Source organism: Episyrphus balteatus, chromosome 2 (assembly GCF_945859705.1).
Source record: "Episyrphus balteatus chromosome 2, idEpiBalt1.1, whole genome shotgun sequence".
NCBI classification, from domain to species: domain Eukaryota; kingdom Metazoa; phylum Arthropoda; class Insecta; order Diptera; family Syrphidae; genus Episyrphus; species Episyrphus balteatus.
The window spans coordinates 95,134,087-95,158,740 of NC_079135.1; the positions used below are offsets into that span (position 1 = coordinate 95,134,087).

The window sequence follows — 24,654 nt, forward strand, 5'->3', positions numbered from 1 at the left end:
CCCAAATGTGGATTTCTTGAGTAAATTTTTTTTAAGAATCCTTAACATGAGCTAGTTTATATATATTTTAATAAAATTTTTACAAAGGAATAGGTGAATTATCGCATCAAATTGGCTTTAACTATCAAGATTTAAACCTTCTAACTTATAAATAGCGCTTCGAATATCTCTTAAGTTGCTCCTTTGCATCTATCCGGCACAGCTTATTATAATAATTTCCTTAAGTAACGGTATCAATTAAATTAAACTTTATCTTTAATTTAATTTATTGTTCAAAAGTATGTATTTGTATGTAGCATATTGAATTCAATTACAATTAGTCAACGATATCTCTATATATATCTCTCTCTCTCCCTCTCAATCTGTTTCTTATATTCTGTATCAGTTCATTACACTTCGATAGATGAATTTTCCAACAACATAAATCACATAAGCTCGTATTACGTTATATACAAACATTTTCCTAAATAAAGCATAAAAAAAAACAAATATTATTAGTTTAATATACAAAAATTAATAAATAAATATTCAAAAACCATCTTACACTTTAAAAATGTTTCGGCATCGTGGCAAAGATGATTCATCTTCTTTTAGCAAAAATTTTCTACAGCCTTTCATTTGAAGTTCAAGGACTTCCCTCATATATTTATCGTCACGACAACAACCGTCTAAGTAATTTATATCAAATTCTGTTCTATTTACAAAAATTTAACCATAGTTATGAAATATTAAAATTCAAACCAAATTGACATACCCTTTAGTCGATACCAATAGCTCTTTAAAATCTGTTGCACCATCACTAGCAAATTGATTGGAAATGAAGAAACGTAACGCATCTGAAGCAAAATAGATTTTCCTTTGAATTGCCATCATAATTGGTTTTTGACCAAATAATTTAAGAAAGACGTCGATTATAAATGCAGGAAATAATTGTAGACAAAATAACTGAAAATATAATGATTTTATATAGAAATATCTGCAACTGGGAAATTTTTATCGGAATATCCTTACATAAACCCAATAAACTACTGAACTGGTTGTCATTGTTACATGTGGTATCCAAATGGACTTTTCCAAAGGATTCTCTCGAGATATAGCTGAAAGAAATTTTCCAAACTCTCCGAAAGGATGTCGAAGAATACCCCAAGATGAAAACATTCCAACTGGAGTTTTCTCTAAAATGCTTACAAAACAATAAATAAAAAAAAGATTTTATATAACAAAACAAGGATTTTCAAGGGTTTTGAGTATAAAGTACCTCTTGCGTTCAAGTTTAGCTGATTTTGCTGTAAAAATTAGCAAAAATTTTGTTGATGCATCCAATGGTGTTAAATCCAAAATTAATTTTGGATTACAAAGAAGAACTTGAATTAAACCTTTAAAGACACAAAAAATATACGAACTTAAATTGTTTTTATTTTTAAATGGTTTACCTGTGCCCCAAATAGACAGTAATCCCATTACGCCAGTCATTGATTCAGTATAGCCAGGTTCTGGTTCCTGAAAGGCTGCTGTAACTATTTAAAAGACATGAACAATAATAAAAAAAAAAAAAATTTCAATTGAAAAATATTCACCAATAGATGGACGAAAAATTGCTACAGGTAATTTGTGTCGGTAATCGTTAACAAGTTGCTCCGCAAGGTGTTTAGTAAAAACGTATGTGTTGGGAAAGTCTTGTATCAATCTGGGCAATGTAACAGCTTAGTAAATAAATTAAACAATACCTAAATTCAATAATACTAACTTGGATTCAATTGCATGAAAAACAGGTTCCATTTGGTCATGTTCAGAATTTAGAAGATTCATAGCCGTCTTCCAATCAAAAATAGCGGGGTAGACCTAAAAACCAAAAGTACACAAAAAATAATGTATAATATACATTTGCACTTTTTTTTTATTTCTTCCCTAATTATTTTCATAAAAAACATAGTTGTCAATAATATAACGCCAATAAGATCAATTTTTTTTAATTTTATTTAAGAGGTTTACCCATCCATACTTTGGTAGATCTAATTTTTATGCGTTTTTTCGTAAATTGAAAAAAAAAAAAAACAAAAATATAGGTCAAAAACCTTCACTAAAATAAATATTTAATATTTGAAGGTGTGTGGCGTCAAATTTTTTCCAAGGGTGCTAAAAGTGTTAAAACTTGCACCGCAAAGAGCTTATTAACCATCAGGAAAATTTTGACTATAATTGTTTTATCAAATTCCGCAAAAAATCAAAAATTTTGATTCTACTGGTTTAAACCGGTTTTTCGAAAAAAAAAAAAACAAAAAACCGAAAAAAAAACTTCGAACAAAAAAAGACCCGACGAGACAAAAAACTGAAAACCCACAAAACTTTCATTCCCTCTCTCATTATTATTATTATAAATTTTCATTCACATTCAGCTTAAAAAATTCTTCAAAACTTCTACTAAGAGTGAGTTAAGAACTCTTGTAACGAAATCAAATTAAAAAAGCTTTGTAGTAGAGTAACTTAAGTAAATTATTAGGGAACCCGGCCGAACAGCTCTGATTTTGACGATTTTTTTTCAAACGTAAATAATTAAAAATACTTTAAAGCCTATAGATTAAAAATTGCCGATTTTTTTAACAAAACCATTTTTTTTTTGCTTAAATTTCATAAAACATATAATAGCAAAAGATTCTCTACGTAATTTAAGGAAAAAAAATATAAGGGAGCAAGGGACAATCTTGAATCGTTTAAGCGATAAATGCTCATAAATTCTCATAATCTGACTTCAAACACAAAAAAAAAATATTTTGAAAACAACGGCAACACCTACAATATTTTAAAATACATTTTTAAAAAGCCACAAGCTCATTCTTATCTCCTAAATTTAAATCCACTAAATTTAATCAAGAGTTTTTGAAAAAATGGTCCTCAAACTCAGAATTAAAAAAAAATGTTAAAAAGTTCAAAACTTTTTCTAATAAAATATGAATTTATTTAAAAAAAAACTTTTGCTCCATAAATATTATCAGCTGAATTCCGAAGCAGAAAAGGTAATATATATCACACTTTTGAAAAAAAAAATTAAAAATCACTTCAATTTCAATGATAAAAACTGAATTTTTGCATTGAAATAATTGATTTTCTCAAAGAATTTGGCAAATAAGAACTTTAAACTTTTGCTGTTTAACTTTTAACAGTAAGGACTATTGAATTAATAAAAAATCTATTATATATATTAAAGTTTGGTTTTGTGTACGTTCGCTAACCGGCCACACAGACTGACTCATTTTCTTAATTTTTTTTTGAAATCAAAGAGGCATAAGAGGAGAAGGTTTAAGGCAAAAAAAATTCAAGATTTTATAGGGTAAATAGGGGTAACACGACATTGAAAAAAGAATCTATTTTCTAAACGGTAAGTCGTAAAGAGTTGACTTTTTTTTTTAAATGATAGACAAATTTATTCAATAGTTAAAAAAGGTATTGAAAAAATTCAAAAAAATTTCAAAACCAAGTTGTGAGGGTTTTTTTGCAGTCATAGACCTTCGACAAAAGACTAATTAGAGGTACGCAAAATTTTGCACAGAAATTTGAGTTACACCATAAGAAAGATATTTAAAAAAAAAATTAGGGGTCTAAAACGGATTTTTTTCATAGGCCCTGTATTTTGAAATAAAAATTTTTGAAAAACAACCCAATTTTTAGGGACATTTTTGAGTAGTCTTTTATTTTTTTGGAATTTTTAAAAGTCTGCAAAAAATCTCAAATTTATAGGAAATATAGGTTTTAATCATGCGCATGCATGTACAAATTTTTGAATTTTTAAATCGATTTTTGACCGAATAACGGGAAAAACAATTTTTTTTGTCCCAAGTTTCTTGGCCGTTTTTAACAGTTTTTTATTTTTATCTTTTTTTCTTCAATAGATAAATGAATAAAATTTACAGTGTAGATAGATAATGGGCAAGACTATATTTGTACATAGTTTCAATTAATTTTGTAATGACAAATTTGAAATATCGGTAAAATAAAACTCTATTTTTCAACACGTTACATCTTTTGATCTGGAGCTTACAAAAATTTGATTTATCTTTATTGAGCATCCTGATAATATTACCTTTCATTTGATACATCACACATAACGCTACATTCACTACAAGCTTCACAATGGTAAATTAAAAAACTTAAAAAACGTTTTTAACATAGGCCACTTTTTTTTAAATTTTAAAAGTGAATATTTTTAAATTAATTGGACGAACTTTTCAAGTTTTGATTTCCTTTTTGTATTGGGAATTATGACAAATTACAAAGTCGAAAATAGAAATAAATACAAGAAATGGCGGAACGAAGTCCGCCGGGTCAGCTAGTAACTTTATATTTAAATGTTGAACTTTAAAAAAAAAAATAAGTTGAAATTTTTTTCAAAACTTCTATAAAAAAAGTTCTTCGAAAATGAAATACTTTTTAATTTTAATAAATGTGGCCAAAAAAAATTTGAAAATAAATGCATTTTATATTACGAAAAAGTTTAAAAAACGAGTTAAAATTCTGACAAATTTTTTTTTTAATCTGAGTTCAATTAATGTTCTTTCAAAAGCCCTTCATTCAATTTACTTAATTTTAATTTTACAAATGTGACTAAGTTTTTAGCTTTTTAAAGTTGTATTTTTAAATATTGTAGGTGTTGCCGTTGTGTTGAAATATTTTTTTTTTGTGTTTGAAGTCAATTAATAAGAAAATTGCATCTATCGCATGAACGATGGAAGATTGTCCCTCACTCCCTTATATTTTTTTTCCTTGAATTTCCTAGACAATCTTTTGGCATCTATAAATTTATGAAATTTAAGAAAAAATTTTTTTTTGTTCACAAAAATCTTTATTAAATTTGAAAAATCAAAACGGCAACACCGGCAATTTTTAATCTATAGAATTTAAAGTATTTTTAATTACCGACGTTTGAAAAAAAAGATCATCAAAATCTAAGCTGTTCTGGCCGGGTTCCCTAATATTGCCAATTTTTGAGCTTTAGTTACTCCACTATAATTGCTTACGGATTTTCTTCAAAAAGTATTTTTTTTTTGTTGATCAAGCAAAAAAACCGAAAACCGGTTTTTGTACTTACAACCGCCATCCCTATTTGCTACACCAAAGAGATTTAAACTACATAAAGGTACTCTAGATAATAATTCACTTTTCCAATTCTTACTTTATCTTCTATATGTACCACATCTGGATTACTATAGAAAGTTGACACATACAAGAATATTTTCAGATTTTTAAAAGATTCAGCTAATTTCAAAGCTTTTTGAGTAGACTTCAAATTTGCTTCGATCGCTGTTCGAAGTGAAAGGTTAAATCGTGTTGAAGCTGCTAAATGGATGAAAATTGTTACATTTGCCATCATTAATTTGTACTCTTCAGATATTCCAAGACAATCCTGGGTTATGTCACCAGGTATTGCAATTAACTTTTTATCCATTTCATCTGGTTTGAGTCCTCTAAGAACTTTAAAGATCTAAAAAAAAAATTAAAATAAATAAAACTATTTATTTATTAAATTTAAAAAAATATGTATTCATTTATGTTAAAACAAAAGTTGTTTTATAGTCTATTGAATAGACCCTTTTGAATGGAACAAATTCGTTCAAGAGTTTTTATTGCTGATTATGATTCCTTGGCATAAAAGAATACTCCAACCAAAAGTGCTACTAAATCCATTGGTGCATTGCTGAGAAAACGGCAACACTGGTCGGTTTTCAGTTTTTTTGATTTAACTCGAAAACCAAGCCTAACTTTGAAATGGTTCAAAGACATTTTTCATAGCAAATTAAATTTTCTGTCATGTTAAGATGATTAAAAAATTTTAAAAATTATTTTTCACTGAAATTCTAACCTTAAATCAAAAAAAAAAAAGTTAAAAAATTGTCGATTTTATTTTTTTTACTAAATCAAGGGGTATTTTATGTATGTAGCCGGTACGTCCAAACTTTGTACTAATGAAATAAAGTAGAGGTAAAATTTTTAATTTTTTTTGTCAAGAAACAACTTAAATGTACATATTCAAAAATTAGCACTTTTTCCAAATTTTTGACTTTTTTAGTTAAAAGCAAGTTTTTGAAACTCGATAAAATCGTATAAATTGGTAACTTTTAGACTTTTAAAGTAAACATACTTAGAGGGATTGATTTAATATAAACTAAATATGACAAACAAACAAATTTATTTGCATCCTTATGGGCTTGTGTGCAATTTTGTGTTTGTGCATTTTTATAAATACAGATCGAATGGATCGATGGAGAGCCATTAGCTTTGGTCTATTGCATAGAAGAACATTTATTACCAACTCTTTAACTGTTTTCAATGGCCTGAAAAACAATTCTTGTAAAATCAGCGACCAACGGTTTTTCTTGAAAAACGAAAAAAATATTCAAATGAGTTTCAAACAAAATAGGCCAGGCAAATTAGTAAATCAAATTGTATTTTTCGCGGGACAAATTTTTTTCATGGGACGTGTTTGGGTGTATGTCCTTATCGTAAAAATGAATTTTTTGGGATGGTAGAACATCGGGAACAGCCAATATCTTGGAAAAGAGGTCGGTGCCGTTTTTATTTCATAGCTCCATTTTTACTCATTTAAACCAAAAATGTCCAAGGACGGACTTATTCACAATGAAATTATCTAAAAAATTATATACAAATGAATTCCGTGAGCTAGTTAAATTCAATTTTATAGTCAGTCAAAGTCCGGGTTCTTCTCGCAAGGTTAGGACAGTATGACATTTTTTCAAATATCTGAAGAACTTTTGATTTGTTTAGGATTTTCTTCAAGAAAGAATTATTGCACTTTTAATTATCTATGAAATGAACCCTTTATTGTTTTTGTAACCATCACATTGTAGAAGCAACCAAACGTCGAAGTCATGATATACGATTTTTTAACTAAGCATGGGATTTCAATAATTCAAATAAACAAACAAAAAATTAAACACAATAGTCTCGAAAACATAACGGCTTGCACATTTCATATCTTGATTTATACTTATCGCATCACTGAGATTGAAGTGTTCAAGTTTAGGAAAAATGACAGAGAATCACTTCTCATATTTAGAATTAAAAATAGTTTCAATTTAGCTTATTTACTTTAATCGGAAAACTCACTTTATTTAACCCCTCGAAAACCATATAAAGGTTATCATCAAAGATTTCAAACTTTGAATTCGATATTTAGACGAATATAGTTAAAAAACTGTTTACTTATATTTTGGTTATACCTTCACTTCAGGAATTTGCTTGGTCTAATAGAAGAAACTTCCTATTTTCTCACTTTTGATTAGTACAATGTGAATTTCGACGTTAGATTGCTTATACATTATGATGGTTACAGTTACGATAAAGGGCTCATTTTATAGATAATTAAAAGTGAAATAATTCGTTCTTAGAGAAAATTCAAAACAAATCAAAAGTTCTTCAGATATTTGAAAAAAATGTCATACTGTCCTAACCTTGCGAGAAGAACCCGGACTTTGACTGACTATAAAATTGAATTTAACTAGCTCACGGAATTCATTTGTATATAATTTTTTAGATAATTTCATTGTGAATAAGTCCGTCCTTGGACATTTTTGGTTTAAATGAGTAAAAATGGAGCTATGAAATAAAAACGGCACCGACCTCTTTTCCAAGATATTGGCTGTTCCCGATGTTCTACCATCCCAAAAAATTCATTTTTACGATAAGGACATACACCCAAACACGTCCCATGAAAAAAATTTGTCCCGCGAAAAATACAATTTGATTTACTAATTTGCCTGGCCTATTTTGTTTGAAACTCATTTGAATATTTTTTTCGTTTTTCAAGAAAAACCGTTGGTCGCTGATTTTACAAGAATTGTTTTTCAGGCCATTGAAAACAGTTAAAGAGTTGGTAATAAATGTTCTTCTATGCAATAGACCAAAGCTAATGGCTCTCCATCGATCCATTCGATCTGTATTTATAAAAATGCACAAACACAAAATTGCACACAAGCCCATAAGGATGCAAATAAATTTGTTTGTTTGTCATATTTAGTTTATATTAAATCAATCCCTCTAAGTATGTTTACTTTAAAAGTCTAAAAGTTACCAATTTATACGATTTTATCGAGTTTCAAAAACTTGCTTTTTACCAAAAAAGTCAAAAATTTGGAAAAAGTGCTAATTTTTGAATAGGTACATTTAAGTTGTTTCTTGACAAAAAAAATTAAAAATTGCATATTATCAAAGGATTTTACCTCTACTTTATTTCATTAGTACAAAGTTTGGACGTACCGGCTACATACACAAAATACCCCTTGATTTAGTAAAAAAAAATAAAATCGACAATTTTTTAACGTTTTTTTCTTTGATTTTAGGTTAGAATTTCAGTGAAAAATAATTTTTAAAATTTTTTAATCATCTTAACATGACAGAAAATTTAATTTGCTATGAAAAGTGTCTTTGAACCATTTCAAAGTTAGGCTTGGTTTTCGAGTTAAGTCAAAAAAACTGAAAACCGACCAGTGTTGCCGTTTTCTCAGAAATGCACCAATGGATTTAGTAGCACTTTTGGCTGGAGTATTCTTTTATACCAAGGAATCAAAATCAGCAATAAAAACTCTTGAACGAATTTGTTCTAGTTTTGCTCTGGAGCTCCGGTCTATTAAATAGACTATTAATCGAATGATTAATTTTGTTTAAATTCATTTTATATGAAATTGTAGTTATTACTTCTAAAAATAAATTTTGATTTCTTGTTTTCCGGTATTAGTTCAAAAATTAGCTCTTTTTTTTATAATAAATATAAACTCACTTTTGAATTTTTCATTTCACTTAAACGTTCTTCCGGTGAAGAATTCTTCTTAGACCTTATCAGAACATATATTTTTTTAACATCACATGATCGAAGTAGTTTTTCAATTGCAGCCTTTCCAAGAACACCTTCAAAAATAAATTCCTAGCATCATAAATTTGATCTTAATGTTTAAGAAAAATCTTATATATTTATCGTGATTACCAGATCCACCAGTGATAAATATTTCAGAGTTTTTATAAAATTCGGTTATCATTGCAGATTTTATTTTTATATTTAAGATTTTAAACGAAATAATTGATTAACCGATTTTGATTAAGTGCTTAACCGTTCACAACTTGAAAACAACTAAAACCATGAAAAATAAATTCAATCTATCTTTGGTCTTCTTTGCTATTTACAAAAAAAAATATAGATGTATGAATATTTATCTACCCATTACTGACCTTTAGTTTGTACAGTACAGTTTCACTATTCCGCAATTTTCTAAATCAACAGGTCAATCAATAGTATGGAAGTCTAAATTTGATTCATGTGTTCGGGATAGTGACTTTCTACTGTAATTTCATTTAAGACATATGTTTTGAACGTTTAGGAAATATTATTCAATTTTATGTAAATTCAGGCAAAAAAACTGCTACGTTGTTGATACCTTAGGGCAACTATTGAACTTGGAATCAAACTTTACAGGGCAATGCTAGTAAGGAAGTATTAGTTTTCACTTTTATTTGTATTAACGACTTCCTATATCTTGAGCTTCATTTTTGAAGTCATATAAAGTAGAAATTTTAAGTATCTATGATGCCTGTCACATTAGATCAGTTTAAATAAATTTTTGAGAAAAAATTAAAAATATTTACAGAATATGGCGTATTGATCAGAGGTCATCAAAGTTCATAATTTCAAGCTCAAAACTAAAATTGAACCATGTTTAAGAAGTGTGTCCTAAATAATGAAGGCGCTTAATGTACAAAAAAAGGAAAACTTACAACATTTCCAAAAAACGTGGTTTCCACTTTTATATATTATTTTGTATCCCAATGTGTACATTAGGGTGGGTAAAAAAAAAAATCGAAATTCGTTTTTTCGATTTTGTACTCCGAAAAACCGATTGCTAGACACCTCTAGAATATACACACCAAATATGAGCTCTTTATATTAATGGGAAGGTCCTCCGCTTCGTAATTTTCTATTTTTACATAAAGCTACTAAAAAAAATCAGTTTTTTATTAATTGTCTTTTTAGCTAATCTTTAACATATTCTTGTAGAAAATTGAATGCTCCACAAAAAAGGCCTTGTAGACTTTTTTCAGTTATTTAACCGTTTAGTAGATATTTGAAGTCTAAAAATCGAGAAAATCTTTAAAAATTCGTTTTTTGTTCTTAATTTTGGAACAAATTGAAAAAATATAATAATCAAACGCGCATGACATATTCTTGTAGGAAACAGATTGCTCCACAAAAAACGTCTTGCTAACTTTTTTTTATTAATCTAACCATTCTAAAGATATTCTAGGTCAAAGTTTAAAAAAATTATAAAAACAATTTTTACTTTTAAAAAATTTCCAATTCACTGAAACTTCATTATATTCAAATTAACAAGATGTATTCTTGTAGGTGCTTAAACGTTCTACAAAAAATTCATTGGCATCAAATTGATTGCTTTAACCGTTTAGAAATTATTCGTATCCAAATCGCAATGCATACGGGTCATAAGAAAATTATTAAAATCAAAGAAGCTTTTATTCATCGAAACCAGTAATAAATTGTGGAAGTAATGATTTTTTTACTCGAGAAATAAATTTCAATTTAAAGTTCACTTCCAAGGTAATTACTATGATTTTTTTATTTTTTAACACAGTACACAGTGATTATTTTTAATAAAATCATTGGAACCGTTTTCGAGAAAATTAAACTTTTCCAAAATTTGTATATGACAAAAATATGGTTATCTTTTACAAAAAAAAAATTGGATTTTAACAAAGCTTGGCTATTTTTATATTTCTTTTTTTTTCAGTAAAATATTAATTTTTGTATTTTTGACAAATTCAAGATGAAAAAATAACCAATTTCACTGGTCTGCAAGGGAATCGTCCTTTAAATAAAACTATACTTTTCTAAAGGATTTGTGTATGCTGACTCTGAATCCGATGTCAGAATTGACCTAGCACGTCAAGTTTTTTAGATATTCCCGTTAGAAAATCTCAAAAACCCATTTTTTGATGTTTTCAAAGAAATATTTTGGCATAATGTAATTTTTTCAATTTAAATCGTTACCTTTTATGAAAGAACTTATTTTTTTCTTTCAAATTCAGTTTCAATCTTCTCAATAACTCTTTCCATCTCCGAGATATTTTAATTTAAGTAAGTTTAGTAGGTTTGGTATATCTTACCATAAAGAAACTGATCTCTAAAAATTAATATATCTTTCTCCCTAGAACAAAAGTATACTTTTCTAATGGACTTTAGTGTGCTAATTTTGAATTAGAACTCAAAAAATTTCTGTCAGCTCTGGTTTTTGAGATATAGTAGTTTTTTGAGATTTTCTAAAAGAAAAACTGATTTGATTTTGTGATACTTTAATGCGAATATTTCAAAATCCTGAGGTGATAGAATTTTTTTGACTTTGGATTCTAACTCAACACATCAAAAACTATAGGTAAGAAAAATGTACATATGTTTCTAAGAGAAACAAATCTGAAGCTTTATAAGGCAGTTTAACGATTGGTTTATTACAAATAAGATATTTTTTAAATAGAAAAATAGTATATAAAATTACAAAACACGTACAAATTTTGTTTAATGTATTTTATTACGGTTTTCTTTACATATTTGACTTTTTAAATATAATGGGCATTGATATTTTACATTTTCCTTAATTAAGGTGTTTTTGTTCATGTAGGATTTACTAAAAAGTGAAGGATTTGGATATTTCTGCTTGTTTTTTCAATCAGTATTTTAAAATATCAGTAAACATTAATGTTAAAGGACATATTTAGTGTCAATCGATAGGTCATATTATGAGGAGTAATTCCTTCAAATTTGAGCTCAATGCGACAAATAGTTGTAATCTTATACAAGTTCAAATGAATCTCAAAGAGTGATTTTTTAGAAACTACCCACATTTTTCAAAAATCATTTTTACAAAAATGATGCGTGATAGAATTTTTCTGAAACCAGATTTAAATTTAGGAAAGTCTAGTCTTTCATAATATTAAAAAATTATTTGAAGGAGGAAAAAAAAGTTAAGTTTTGCAGACCAGTGTTTTTAAATCAAGAGAGTTACCGAAAATAATTTTTATTTTTAAAAAGCTTAAGATGCCGTGCTTAAGATTAAAACCGTTTATCTACACATTTTATTCAGAAAATATTTAGCTCAGGGGATTTAGTCAAAATATGGGCATGAAATCGCATTTTTCGCGGGACAAAATTTTTTTCATGAAAAGTGTTCGGGTGGTTGTCCTTATCATAAAAGTCAATTTGTTGGGATAATTGGAGGTTGGGAACAGCCGCCATCTTGGAAAAGAGATTGGTATCGTTTTTATTGAATAGCTCCATTTTGTATTCATTTTAACAAAAAATGTTAAAGGTAAGACTTATTTACAATAAAATTATCTAAGAAATGATATACAAAACAATTCCGTGAGTTGATTAAATAAAATTTTATAGTTGGTCAAAGTGCGGGTTTGTATCGCAAGGTTGGGACAAAATGACATTTTTTCATATATCTTAGGAACTTTTGATTTGTTTGGATAATTCTTCATGAATGAATTGTAGTACTTATAATTACCTATAAAATGAGCCCACAATCGTTATTGTCACCATGGTATTGTAGAAGTAATCTAACTCCGAAACTCTCCATGTACTAGTCAAAAGTAAGAAAAAAGCTGTTTTTTTGCTAGTAGGCCGAGAAAATTTTGGGAGTAGAGGTATATCCAAAATATAAGTACGCAGTTTTGCAGCCATACGCGTGTTAATGTCGATTTCGAAGGTCTGACAACTCTAATTTTGTGCTTTATACGGTTTTTGGGGGGTTAAATAACGTAAGTTTTCCAGTTAATGTGAATGGGCTAAATTTATACTATTTGAAATTATAAATATACAAGCTGATGCTCTATTATTTTTCCTAAATCTGGACACCTAAATCTTGGCTATGAGGTTAATAGAACTCACGATATAAGCTTTTTTAACTAACCATATCAGGCTTTTCAATTCAAATAAACAAACAAAAATCTAAACAAAAAAAGCTTCTAAAACATAATCGTATAAACGGCTTATATATAGTTCTATTGGTCACATCCTCAAGATTGGGGTGTTCAGATTTAGGAAAAATAATAGAGCATCAGCTTGTATATTTATAATTTCAAATAGTATAAATTTAGCCCATTCACATTAACTGGAAAACTTACGTTATTTACCCCCCCAAAAACCGTATAAAGCACAAAATTAGAGTTGTCAGACCTTTGAAATCGACATTAACACGCATATGGCTGCAAAACTGCGTACTTATATTTTGGTTATACCTCTACTCCCAAAATTTTCTCGACCTACTAGCAAAAAAACAGCTTTTTTCTTACTTTTGACTAGTACATGGAGAGATTCGGAGTTAGATTACTTCTACAATACGATGGCGACAATAACGATTGTGGGCTCATTTTATAGGTAATTATAAGTACTACAATTCATTCATGAAGAATTATCCAAACAAATCAAAAGTTCGTCAGATATATGAAAAAATGTCATTTTGTCCCAACCTTGCGATACAAACCCGCACTTTGACCAACTATAAAATTTTATTTAATCAACTCACGGAATTGTTTTGTATATCATTTCTTAGATAATTTTATTGTAAATAAGTCTTACCTTTGTCATTTTTTGTTAAAATGAATAACAATGGAGCTATTCAATAAAAACGATACCAATCTCTTTTCCAAGATGGCGGCTGTTCCCAACCTCCAATTATCCCAACAAATTGACTTTTATGATAAGGACAACCACCCGAACACATTCCATGAAAAAAATTTTGTCCCGCGAAAAATGCGATTTAAATTACTAATTTCCCTGGGCTAATTGTGAAAAATTGAAGATAAGTAGAAACGTTTTTTTTTTTTAAGACCGATTTTTCCCTAAATGACAGTAATATTGGCCAAAAAATAAATAAAAAATTGTATTTTTGCTTTTTTTCTTATTTAACATTTATTTTTTCTTAAATTTTTAATTTAATAAAAACTTTACGATTCTATAAAATAATTTATCACTCTTCGATAGATGTAACATCCAACAGCAAACATTACAGCAATACGTAAGATGCTGTACAGCAACAGTTTTCTATAACAAAAAAAAAAATGTTAAATGTTAATAAATGTTGAAAAAATAATTGTGGAAAGATTGAAACTTACATCTTAAGCTTAGTTCTGCATTGTGACAAAGTTGATTCGTCCTCATTAAGCAAAAACTTTCGGCATCCTCTAATAATGACAGTAAGTACATTTATCATACCTTCATTAGTAAGGCAACATGCTGCTAACTCAGTTAAATCGAAATCAGTTCTATTAAAAAAACAAAAAAAACAACAAAATAAAAATTAAAACAAGGAATTTAAAAATTTTTAATAAACAACATACCCTTTACCTATTTTAACATATTCTTGGAAATCTTTTGTACCTTCGCTATTAAATTCCGTTGAAATGAAAAATCTCAATGCTTGAGAATTAATTAATAGTCTTCTTTGAAGTTTCATAAACATAGGTTTCCGGCGAAATAACATCATGAGAGCGTCAAATATAAATGCTGGTAACAATTGAAGGAGGAAAAACTGAAAAAAAAAAAAACAATTAAAAGGTTGTATTTTAACAATTCAAAAACAGAACAAACAAAAAAAAAACTCACATAAATGTAAAAGACAAATGCACATCCTGTTTGTGTTATATGTGGTATCCAAAATGATTTCTCATATGGATGCTCCTTAACTAATTTCGATATCATTGTTCCAATTTCACCAAAAGTATTGAAAAGTAGATTTTTTGATGAGGACATTAAAATTGGAATTTTTTCGTCAAATCTAAAAAGAAAATAACTTTCAAGCTAATTGTTCAAAGATTTTGATTTACAAATGAAGTATGCCATGTAGAAAACTCGATATAACAATGAGGTAGGCAGGACATAACGATGATGAAGAATGCAAAAATAAAATGGGTCCTGCAATTCTGTCTGTCTGTCTTTACCAAATTTTACTGATGGAAAACCCCACAAAATTAGGCTGCAACTTAGGAAAAGTTGAAAATTTTGGACGGTACATACTACATAGTAACGTTTTCTTCATGTCTGACTCTCTCCTAAGCGACATTTTTGTTCAAAAAATGTTTAGTATTTCTAATATTAAATTCAAGAAAATGTTTCAAAAAAAAAAAAATATTTTTATTAAAATATAAAAATTCAAATTTTGTTTTTTCAAAAATCAATTTTTCGAAAGTGCACCAATTAATTTTATTGAAATTTTGTTTTTATGTGACGATTAATATTACCTTTTTACTGTCATACCATTCTTACTTGCGATATAGGTACTATATATCAAATAATGCATTCGTGCAAAAATTTGGAATTAATTTTTTTGGACCAAAAATAACGGTACTTGTCATATATCGATTTTAGTTAAGTTAAATTTACTCGAAAATGGCTATAACGATTTTGTTAAAAAAAATTCAAACGTAAGTTTTAAGGTCTATCTTTTAATGAAATTTTTTTTGGAAATCAATATTAACGGTAGGTACCTGCCTTAGAACCGTTTTTTTTTTTACATCCGATTTACTCTGAAACTGCTTATTCGATTTCAACGAAACTTTTTGTAAAAAGCAATTATATAATTTTAATATAAGCAAAAAATAAAATTTTGATTTTTGGATTTTTAAAAAAAATTTGAAAAATCAAATTTTCGAAAACGGGACATTGATTTTTTTTGAAATTTTGGTTATAGATGTTAATTAGTGATTTCTACAAAATGGTATACCAATTTTATTATAAAACTTTTTTTGCAAAAAATTATTTTTAAAAAACTAGTTTTATAAAAAACGGCTCTAACGATTTTGAAAATTTTGTTTTCTAAAAATTCATCTTAATATATCAAAAAAAACTGCATACTTGTTTTGGGGGGTAATTTGATTTCGGATGTTGTTTTATTCCTTTGGAAAACGCATTTTTTTTTATTTATTTTTGGCTTATACCTAACTTCTACTGGCTCTACATCTTCAAATTTTTTTGTAACCATAAACCAAAATTTTATATTTTTTAAATTTTGTTTTAATTTTTTTTTTAATTTCTTAAAAACATTATTTTATGAATAAATAACTAAAAAAAGCTTTAATATTCCAAGCAACTTTAAATAAAAGACCAAGAATGTGCATTTAGTTTTTGTGTGTCAAAAAATTTCTAGAAAAGTTGTACCTAATTTTTTGTAAATAGATTTTTTCAAGCATTTTTCGAAAAAAAAAAATTGATATGCCTTTTTAAAGACATTTTTAATCGAAATCTTGAAACAAAATTACGAAAAAATTTAGTGACCAACCAGGAGTTGAGAAATATCACTAAAACCGATCATCACCGACTGGGGTAGTTTTTTTTTAGAACAAAAGTGGAGATCTCATTTGGTCCTGTTCTTAAGGCTAGCGTTTGACCAACTTTTATATTAAACTTTTACAAGATTTAAAACAAAATTTCAAAATTCTTCTTTTGAAAATTATAAAACTTTTACAAGATTTTAAAAAATTTAAAAATTTTAAATTTTTTTTAAATCTTGTAAAAGTTTAATATAGGTAAAAGCTGGTCAAACGCTAGCCTTAAGAACAGGACCAAATAAGATCTCCACTTTTGTTATAAAAAAACACTACCCCAGTCGGTGATGATCGTTTTTAGTGATATTTCTCAACTCCCCGAAATGGACACTAGTGTCCAAGTGTGCAAGTGCAAGCTTGCAAAACTTGTCTCTATTCGTCTCTATTCTTTTTACAACTAAGACAAAATAGTTCCTGATACATTAATGTATCAGACTACATCCGTTTTAAAACTCCACCCCGTTTCAAGACTCCAACATTAGCATGATATGGATCTTAATTTTAAAATTAAAAAAATGCAATAAGCTTTTCGCAAAAAACTTTTAAGCTTCAAATTCGATTCAGAAGATTTTACGAAAATAGACAACATGTTTTTCAAACAGTTTTTATTTTTAAAATAAGATTTTTTTCACAAATTCGTTGAAAGGTTGTTGCTGTTTACTTATAAAAAGCATAGAACTCATTTAACCGATAAAACTATTCCCTTAAAAGTTTCATGACAGTTCTTTCAATACGAAATATATGTAAGTGATCAGATAAGAAGTATTGTGACTTTAATAGTCGTCAAAAACATTATACATATTTCTCGCATATTTTGAGTCGCAATATGTAACTTTTAACCTACCAGTCCTTTCGAATATTTCGGTTTCCCATAAATTAACTTACGTTTTCTTTTTCAACTGTCCCGTATTTGCTATGAACATAATCATTAGTTTAGTTGTCATATCCAAAGGTGTGAAGTCTAAAACAGACTTCTTACTACACAACAGAACTTGAATAAAGCCTAAAGATAACAATAAATTCATGTAGTACAAATCAATTTATTTTAGTACAAATAATACCTGTTCCCCAAACAACGAAAAGACCCATAACTCCAGTCATTGTTTCTGTAAATCCTGGCTCAGGTTCTTGAAGGGCTCCAACAACTTAAGAAACAAATCTATTAATTTTGTGAAAATAAAATTTACTTTCAAAAATAGGAAATCTCACCAATGGAAGGTCTGAAAATTGCAACTGGCAGTTTTGTTCGGTAATCATTGACCAATTGTTCTGCAAGATGCTTAGTGAACACATAAGTATTTGGAAAGCCTGCAGTTAATCTAAAAATAAAGGTAATGATATTTTTTTTATTGAAAATTCCATTAAGTAGGTATTTCGTTCTGAAATGGGGAAAAAATTTATCAGACGTACTCACTTATCGGTTACTGCAGCTAAATTTGAATCGACTTCTTCTGGTAAATCAAGTGTTTTCAACGCTATCCTCCAGTCGAAAACGGCTGGATACATCTTATTTAAAAATTATATTTTTAGTTTTCTTTTTGTACTTCTTAAAAAAAATCATATAATTCACACTTACTTTAGTTTCCAGAAAATTAACAAAAGGATTACAAAAGAATGTTGAAACATGAAGAAATATTTTTAGATTTGACAATGTTTCAGCCAATTTCAGTGCTACAAGAGTTGACTTGACATTAATTTCAATTGCTCTTCGTATTGGTTCATCAAATCGTGTTGTTGCAGCTGAATTTATGAAGATTGATACGTTTTGTAATAGTAGCTTATTTTCCGAAGAAATACCAAGCCCTTCTACAGTTATATCGCCGGGAATAACTACAAGTTTATCTAATTCATTTGGCTTTTGTTCTTTAAGAACATTGAAGATCTGTAAGATTGTAGGAAAAAATCAAATAATAATTTCATAAAATAAGTACATTTTTATTGGTTTATTTGCTTTTGAAAATTAAAAACCAAAAAAAAAAAAGAGGTTGTCTTTAAAGCCGGTTTACGGACGATGATTTTACGTGATAACGTCGGCAGAAAACAGGTTGTGTGCTTTCGTTTAAAATGAGTTAATTGAAGCGTTTACTTTTTTCAAACAATCATAATTTACAAGAAAAAGCTAAAAAATACCTTTTTTATTTTCTTATTATATTATTTTTTTTTATTTTAAAAGCTTACAAAAAAAATTATGCAATTTAAAAGCCAAGTATTTCTTCTTAAGAATAAAACCACTTTTAAATTTTTACAATGCGCAAAAAGTATAAAAGTAATTTATTGAAAACAATCATTTTCATCAAAAAAAAACAAAAAAAACATGAATTTTTATATTCTCACGACATTAATTCCATTTTTTCCCTAACAGCCTATACAAAATTTTATACCATCTGAAAGCTTATTGTCTAAACTCAAAATATATATATCGATCGGGTCTATGAGGCATCTACAAAAAGAGCTAGAATTTTTTGAACTCGATCAAATTTCATTAAAAAAAAGCAAAAAAACATTTATTTTTATGTCTTCACGCTATGGAATCAATTTTTTTGTTTGACAACCTATACAAAATTTTATACCATGTAAAAGCTTATTATTTCACTTTTCATATGACGTAACAATCTCATTTCAAAGATTCCTACAAAAGAAGTTAGAATTTTTTAAAGTCAACCATGTCGAATTTCCAGACTGAGATTACGATACTTCCTACACTGGTGGCTGCTCGGGGGGCAACAGATCTCCACTGGTGTTTTGAGGTTTTTCGCAAGTTTCTTGATTTAACATAGTGTAGCTTGTATGAAAGGTAATTGTATCAGGACGCTCATAAAAGTTTAATAAAATGTCTATCTGCTCTTGGTCAAAAGTTATAATCTGTTGAATTCTACCGTTATCTCAAAATTGTGGTTGAAACTTCGCACACATATAGTCGTGGTCATGGTCTATCATTATTCTATATACTTTATTCCTGTATCTAATAAAGAAAAAAAGATAAAAATAAAAAACGATGAAAATTGGTTAAAAACAGTCAAAAAACGTGTTTTTTTTAAACTTGTTTCTTCCGTTATTCAGTCAAAATTCACTAAACGATTCCAATTTTTGCACATGTATGCATAGTTTATTTTTAATTTTGAATTGAAATTTTTTGCCGCACTGCGAAAGTGCGAGAGTGGAACGGGAGAAAATAGCGTCACTTTTTTGTGTTGGCTGCAATGGTTCATCGATTTATAAGACGTTATCACGTCCAAAAACCTTAAGATTATGTAAAATCAGTAAGAGCTCTCCATTTCAACTTTGTTATTAATTAAATGTTTGTTGAAATCGAGTTCTCGAAAAGTTGTTTTAGGATAGTTTTTTTTGTATGATCGTTCAAACCATTTGAAAGGTCAATAAGAACAACTTTCCCTCATTACGTTGCTATTAATTGTACAAGAATCAATTTGAATTTTTTGTTAAAATTGTTTAATAAAAAAATATCACACATACACCACAGTGAACCCTGAGGGTAGTAAAATAAAAGTGTGTCGCTGACTAAAGAATGAAATAGCTTGACTTTTTATGACAATTCACTGATTTTCTAAATCAGTCTAAATTAGTCTAAATTTTAAAAATGTTCATGTCTAAGATTTTAGAGCCATGTGAATAACACAACTTTTTTTTCCTATATTAACGTTTAGATTTTTTAATGAAATATTTAATTTTTTTTACGGGATTTTTTAGTAAGGTCATTAATGCTGCTATGAGAGCGTTGTTTATGCTTACGTAGCTTACCTATGGGACGAAGTTACTCTCTCAGACGATATCCCAGCAACTTCAGTCAGTTTTTTTTTTTTTCTCTTTGGTTTCGTCTTATCGCCATAGATCTAGAATATCCCCTTCCGTTAGAAATGATTCGGTACAAAGGGTTTAAGTCAAACATTTTTAAAATAGTGTGGTATTAAGTGCGTAAGTTGACTTTACTCCTTTGTATTTGCATTAATTTTTAACTTTCGAATACAAAAATTGATCCAAAGGGGTTAAGTTAAGAGGGAGACAGAACAAAAAATAGCCTTTTTTCTACAGTATATTATATTAGCTCTCATTTGGTAGTTCCAACTTTCCTTTATCAATTAAACTTTGTTTTCAATGAAAACAAAGATTTTTCTAAACTTAATTCATATTGGAGATTGAATGGCTCTAAGGAGTTAAGTCAACACAATTTTTCAATTCCATCGAGAATATAATTGACAATAAATATGAAGCAAAGGTATGATTTAATGCCAGATGAGGATATTTTTTATCTATAAGCCCTACTTAAACCTGAAGACCCTATAATTGAGCCGAGACGAAAATAGACAGTCATAAAATCCAATATTTAGCACAATAAGGCCAGGCTTTAGCTATAGGCAACCCTGAAGAACTTATTTTCAGCTCATTACACTGGTTAACAAGGGTTCTGTTACCGAAACAAAAATATACTTTCCTGAAGGTTTTCTGTATGCAGAACTCAAATCCGAGAAAAAATTGATCAGCTCCCGTTTTTGAAATATTACCGTTAGAAAATGCAAAAAAAACGTTTTTTTTTTACTACTTCGGACCTTATTCTTAAATATAAGGAAAATTGTTAGAAGATATTTAGTAACGGTCTCTATAAGAACAATTTTCCTTTTTTCAAGAACTTTTCAAATCTTTCCTATATCTTTGATATTGCCCGAGATATCTTAAAATGAAGTAAGTGGCTTTGGGTTCATATATCATAAAGGAGATAATGACGTTATAATTTCTATTGTAGATATAGACCAGTGCCAATAATTTTTTAAAATAAAAAAAAATTTTAGCAGCATATGGGTGGTGGGAAAATTTAGGATAAATGGTTTATGAAAGGGGAAAAATAAATTGCCCAAAAAAAAATTGGGGGAAAGGGGGTGGGTGGGCGAAAAAGTGGGGTGGGTGTCAAAAATCGTGCTTTTTTACGATTTCTGTCAAAATTAGACGTCCTATCAAAAAAAGTCAAATGCAAAAGTTGTAGGTAGTATAAATGTCTACAACTTTTACTCAAACAATTTTTTTCTATAACCTCAAAAATATTGAAAAAATGCAAAAATACGATTTTTTGATTTTTAATTTTTATCTTTTACAAAAATAGTTGGATTTTAACAAAACTTGGTTAAAAATTACTTTGTTATGTTTTCTATCTATTAAAAATGTTCATTGAGCAAAAAGTTAATTTTTGGATTTTTTACGAATTTAATTTGAAAAAATAGCTTATTTTTCAATCAAAAAAGTTACCGAAAAAATTTTTAGTTTTTGAAAAGTTTGGAATGCAATTATTTAGCTTAAAACCGTTTTTTAAAGATTGTGTGGAAAAACTATACTTTTGTTTTAGAAAATATTGAGAAAAATTGAAAAAAAAAACGATTTTTAAGATTGATTTTTAGTTAATGACAGTAATATTGGCGAGAAATAATTTTCCATAGAAACCAAATTATACTTTTCTAATGGTCATTGACCATTAATTTAAATCAAGCACTAAAATAGCTCTAACGTGAAAAGTTTTTGAGATATTGAATTTTGAACGTCACAAACACTCTTTTTCTGATTTTTGGCATGGTAATATGTCAAAAACGTGATGTGATAGAATTTTTCTGACTTCAGATTCGAGCTCAGCGCACAAAAAAACAATTATAAAAATATACTTTGATTTCTATAAAAAAAAACTTTTTGACAAGTGAAATCGAACAAGGAATTCGATTTTTTTCTGCCCCGTTCGATTTCACTAGTCAAAAAGTAAATATTTCTTGTTCGGATCTTATTTCCCTCTAACGGTATCATACAAATCAAATATCAGCCAAGTTTTTACTCGCCTATAAAAAAGTTTTGAATGATTTAAAAATATTAAAGGTACACTAGTACCGATTTGCAGTAACTATAAAATGTATGCTAATAGAATTCAAGTATTATTTACAGAACAATAATACCCTTTCATTTATACATACATACCTGTTTATCATTAAAGATTTAATCAATAGAACGTAAAAAACAAACATTTTAAACTGTGTCGTATCGACTTGTTTCCTTGAATTTTAAGTTTTTTGATGTCTGGTTTGTTAAAATATTCATAATCATAATAAATTACATTAGTGCATAAGGACCTTACCCTTAGAAGAGTAATTAAAAATAATAAATAAAATTGGGATACTACGACTTCTTGATTGATTAAAAATTAGCTATTAGATAAAAACCAGAGGCACTTTGCTAGTCTCGTCCTTTGAGGAAATGAAGTAATAAGCTTACGATTGCGAATAATCTTTGAAGTCAATAGAGGGCTCCAACGGTTTTATCCAATAAATTAAAACTAAAGTACTCCTTATAAGTACTTACCCTTGAATTTTTAACTTCTTCTAAACGTGTCTCTGGTGTTTGGCCTCTCTTTGGTCTCAGCAATATAAATATATTTTTCACATCACATGATCGAAGAATTTTTTCAATTGCAGCTTTTCCAACAACACCTATAAATAATATTTTATCAATTAAATTTTAATCCAAAAATCCATGTTTTAAGACACTGTTGTTATGTATGTCTTACCAGAACCACCAGTAATAAAAATATCAGATTGTTTATAAAAATCAGCTATCATCTTGAATTTTTTGTTTTTTTTTTTTTTTCAAAATAAAACTCCTCTAATTGTAAGTATTAATACTTCGCCATGAAAGACACAATAACTACTAAATTTAGTGTCAGCAAAATTTATAAAATTACATTAATTTATGAATTTTTTTTTTTTTTATTTCGTAAGTTTTTCTATTACGCGTAGTTATTTAAGCGAAAATGCATTATAAACAATTCGCTTCCTATTGCATTCGTTCGGTGCTAACATTATGAGTTAAATATAATTTACATTCAAGAGCATTAATGAAAAATAATAGTTTTTGTTTAAGTTCAGGTAGATATACACTGAGGGAAAAGCCACCATAAAACAACGTGAAATCAATGAAAATCACATTGATTTAACCCGTATAAACTTAGCATGACAACTTTTGAAAAGTTAATTTTTTTTTGGCTCAGTAATTGCCGCATAATTGCCGTGTTTATGCCGTGAAGTCAAAAAAAATTGCCGCGCGCTTAGTTTGGTCAGAATCGGTAAACCAAGTTTGTCATGCTAACTTTATATAAAGTTAGCATGACAAATTTTAATTTTTGATCAATTTAAATTTTTTTTTCGCTAATTATTTAAAGTTTAATTGCCGTAATTATGCCGTGAAATCGAAAATAATATATCTCTTTTGGTTTTCTCAAAAAAAAATAAAATGTATTTTTTGTTAACCCTATTCCATATAAAGTTAAGATGACACACCCTGTATTTCTTAAATCCTTGGTCAATTTTTAATTTTTTTTGGCCAATTAATTGCCGCATTGGGTTAATATAAAAACTGCAAACTCAAAAAAATTGCCGCGCTTTTGGTTTTTTCAAAAAAAATTAAAAACTGTTTTTGGCCTCATATCGTATAAAATTAGCATGACAAACCATCTATTTCTTAAATCCTTGGTCAATTTGAAAATTTTTTTGGCCAATTAATTGCCGCATTGGGTTAATATAAAAACTGCAAACTCAAAAAAATTGCCGCGCTTTTGGTTTTTTCAAAAAAAATTAAAAACTGTTTTTGGCCTCATATCGTATAAAGTTAGCATGACAAACCATCTATTTCTTAAATCCTTGGTCAATTTGAAAATTTTTTTGGCCAATTAATTGCCGCATTGGGTTAGTATAAAAACTGCAAACTCAAAAAAATTGCCGCGCTTTTTGTTTTTTCAAAAAAAAATTAAAAACTGTTTTTGGCCTCATATCGTATAAAGTTAGCATGACAAACCATCTATTTCTTAAATCCTTGGTCAATTTGAAAATTTTTTTGTCCAATTAATTGCCGCATTGGGTTAATATAAAAACTGCAAACTCAAAAAAATTGCCGCGCTTTTGGTTTTTTCAAAAAAAATTAAAAACTGTTTTTGGCCTCATATCGTATAAAGTTAGCATGACAAACCATCTATTTCTTAAATCCTTGGTCAATTTGAAAATTTTTTTGGCCAATTAATTGCCGCATTGGGTTAATATAAAAACTGCAAACTCAAAAAAATTGCCGCGCTTTTGGTTTTTTCAAAAAAAATTAAAAACTGTTTTTGGCCTCATATCGTATAAAGTTAGCATGACAAACCATCTATTTCTTAAATCCTTGGTCAATTTGAAAATTTTTTTGGCCAATTAATTGCCGCATTGGGTTAATATAAAAACTGCA

The 24,654-nt window shown here is 28.1% G+C and overlaps 2 protein-coding genes across 2 annotated transcripts; both read right to left on the minus strand.

Annotated features, from left to right (window-relative positions):
• Nucleotides 1-242: 242 nt before the first annotated feature.
• Nucleotides 243-9,153, minus strand: LOC129908990 (fatty acyl-CoA reductase 1-like). Its single transcript, XM_055985866.1, has 11 exons — nucleotides 8,993-9,153; nucleotides 8,789-8,916; nucleotides 5,168-5,476; nucleotides 1,748-1,842; nucleotides 1,578-1,687; nucleotides 1,434-1,517; nucleotides 1,259-1,376; nucleotides 1,012-1,183; nucleotides 755-945; nucleotides 545-694; nucleotides 243-463 (listed from the first exon to the last, which is right to left on the minus strand). The coding sequence occupies exons 1-11, from the start codon at nucleotides 9,042-9,044 to the stop codon at nucleotides 382-384; spliced, it is 1,491 nt and encodes a 496-aa protein (XP_055841841.1). The 5' UTR covers nucleotides 9,045-9,153; the 3' UTR covers nucleotides 243-381.
• A 4,795-nt stretch (nucleotides 9,154-13,948) lies between these two features.
• On the minus strand, nucleotides 13,949-23,094 carry LOC129908989 (fatty acyl-CoA reductase wat-like). The gene is made up of 11 exons (XM_055985865.1): nucleotides 22,949-23,094; nucleotides 22,744-22,871; nucleotides 17,972-18,277; nucleotides 17,810-17,901; nucleotides 17,605-17,714; nucleotides 17,457-17,540; nucleotides 17,281-17,398; nucleotides 14,678-14,849; nucleotides 14,413-14,603; nucleotides 14,188-14,337; nucleotides 13,949-14,116 (listed from the first exon to the last, which is right to left on the minus strand). Exons 1-11 carry the CDS (start codon nucleotides 22,998-23,000, stop codon nucleotides 14,020-14,022), a joined length of 1,500 nt encoding a protein of 499 aa, XP_055841840.1. The 5' UTR covers nucleotides 23,001-23,094; the 3' UTR covers nucleotides 13,949-14,019.
• Nucleotides 23,095-24,654: the final 1,560 nt, after the last annotated feature.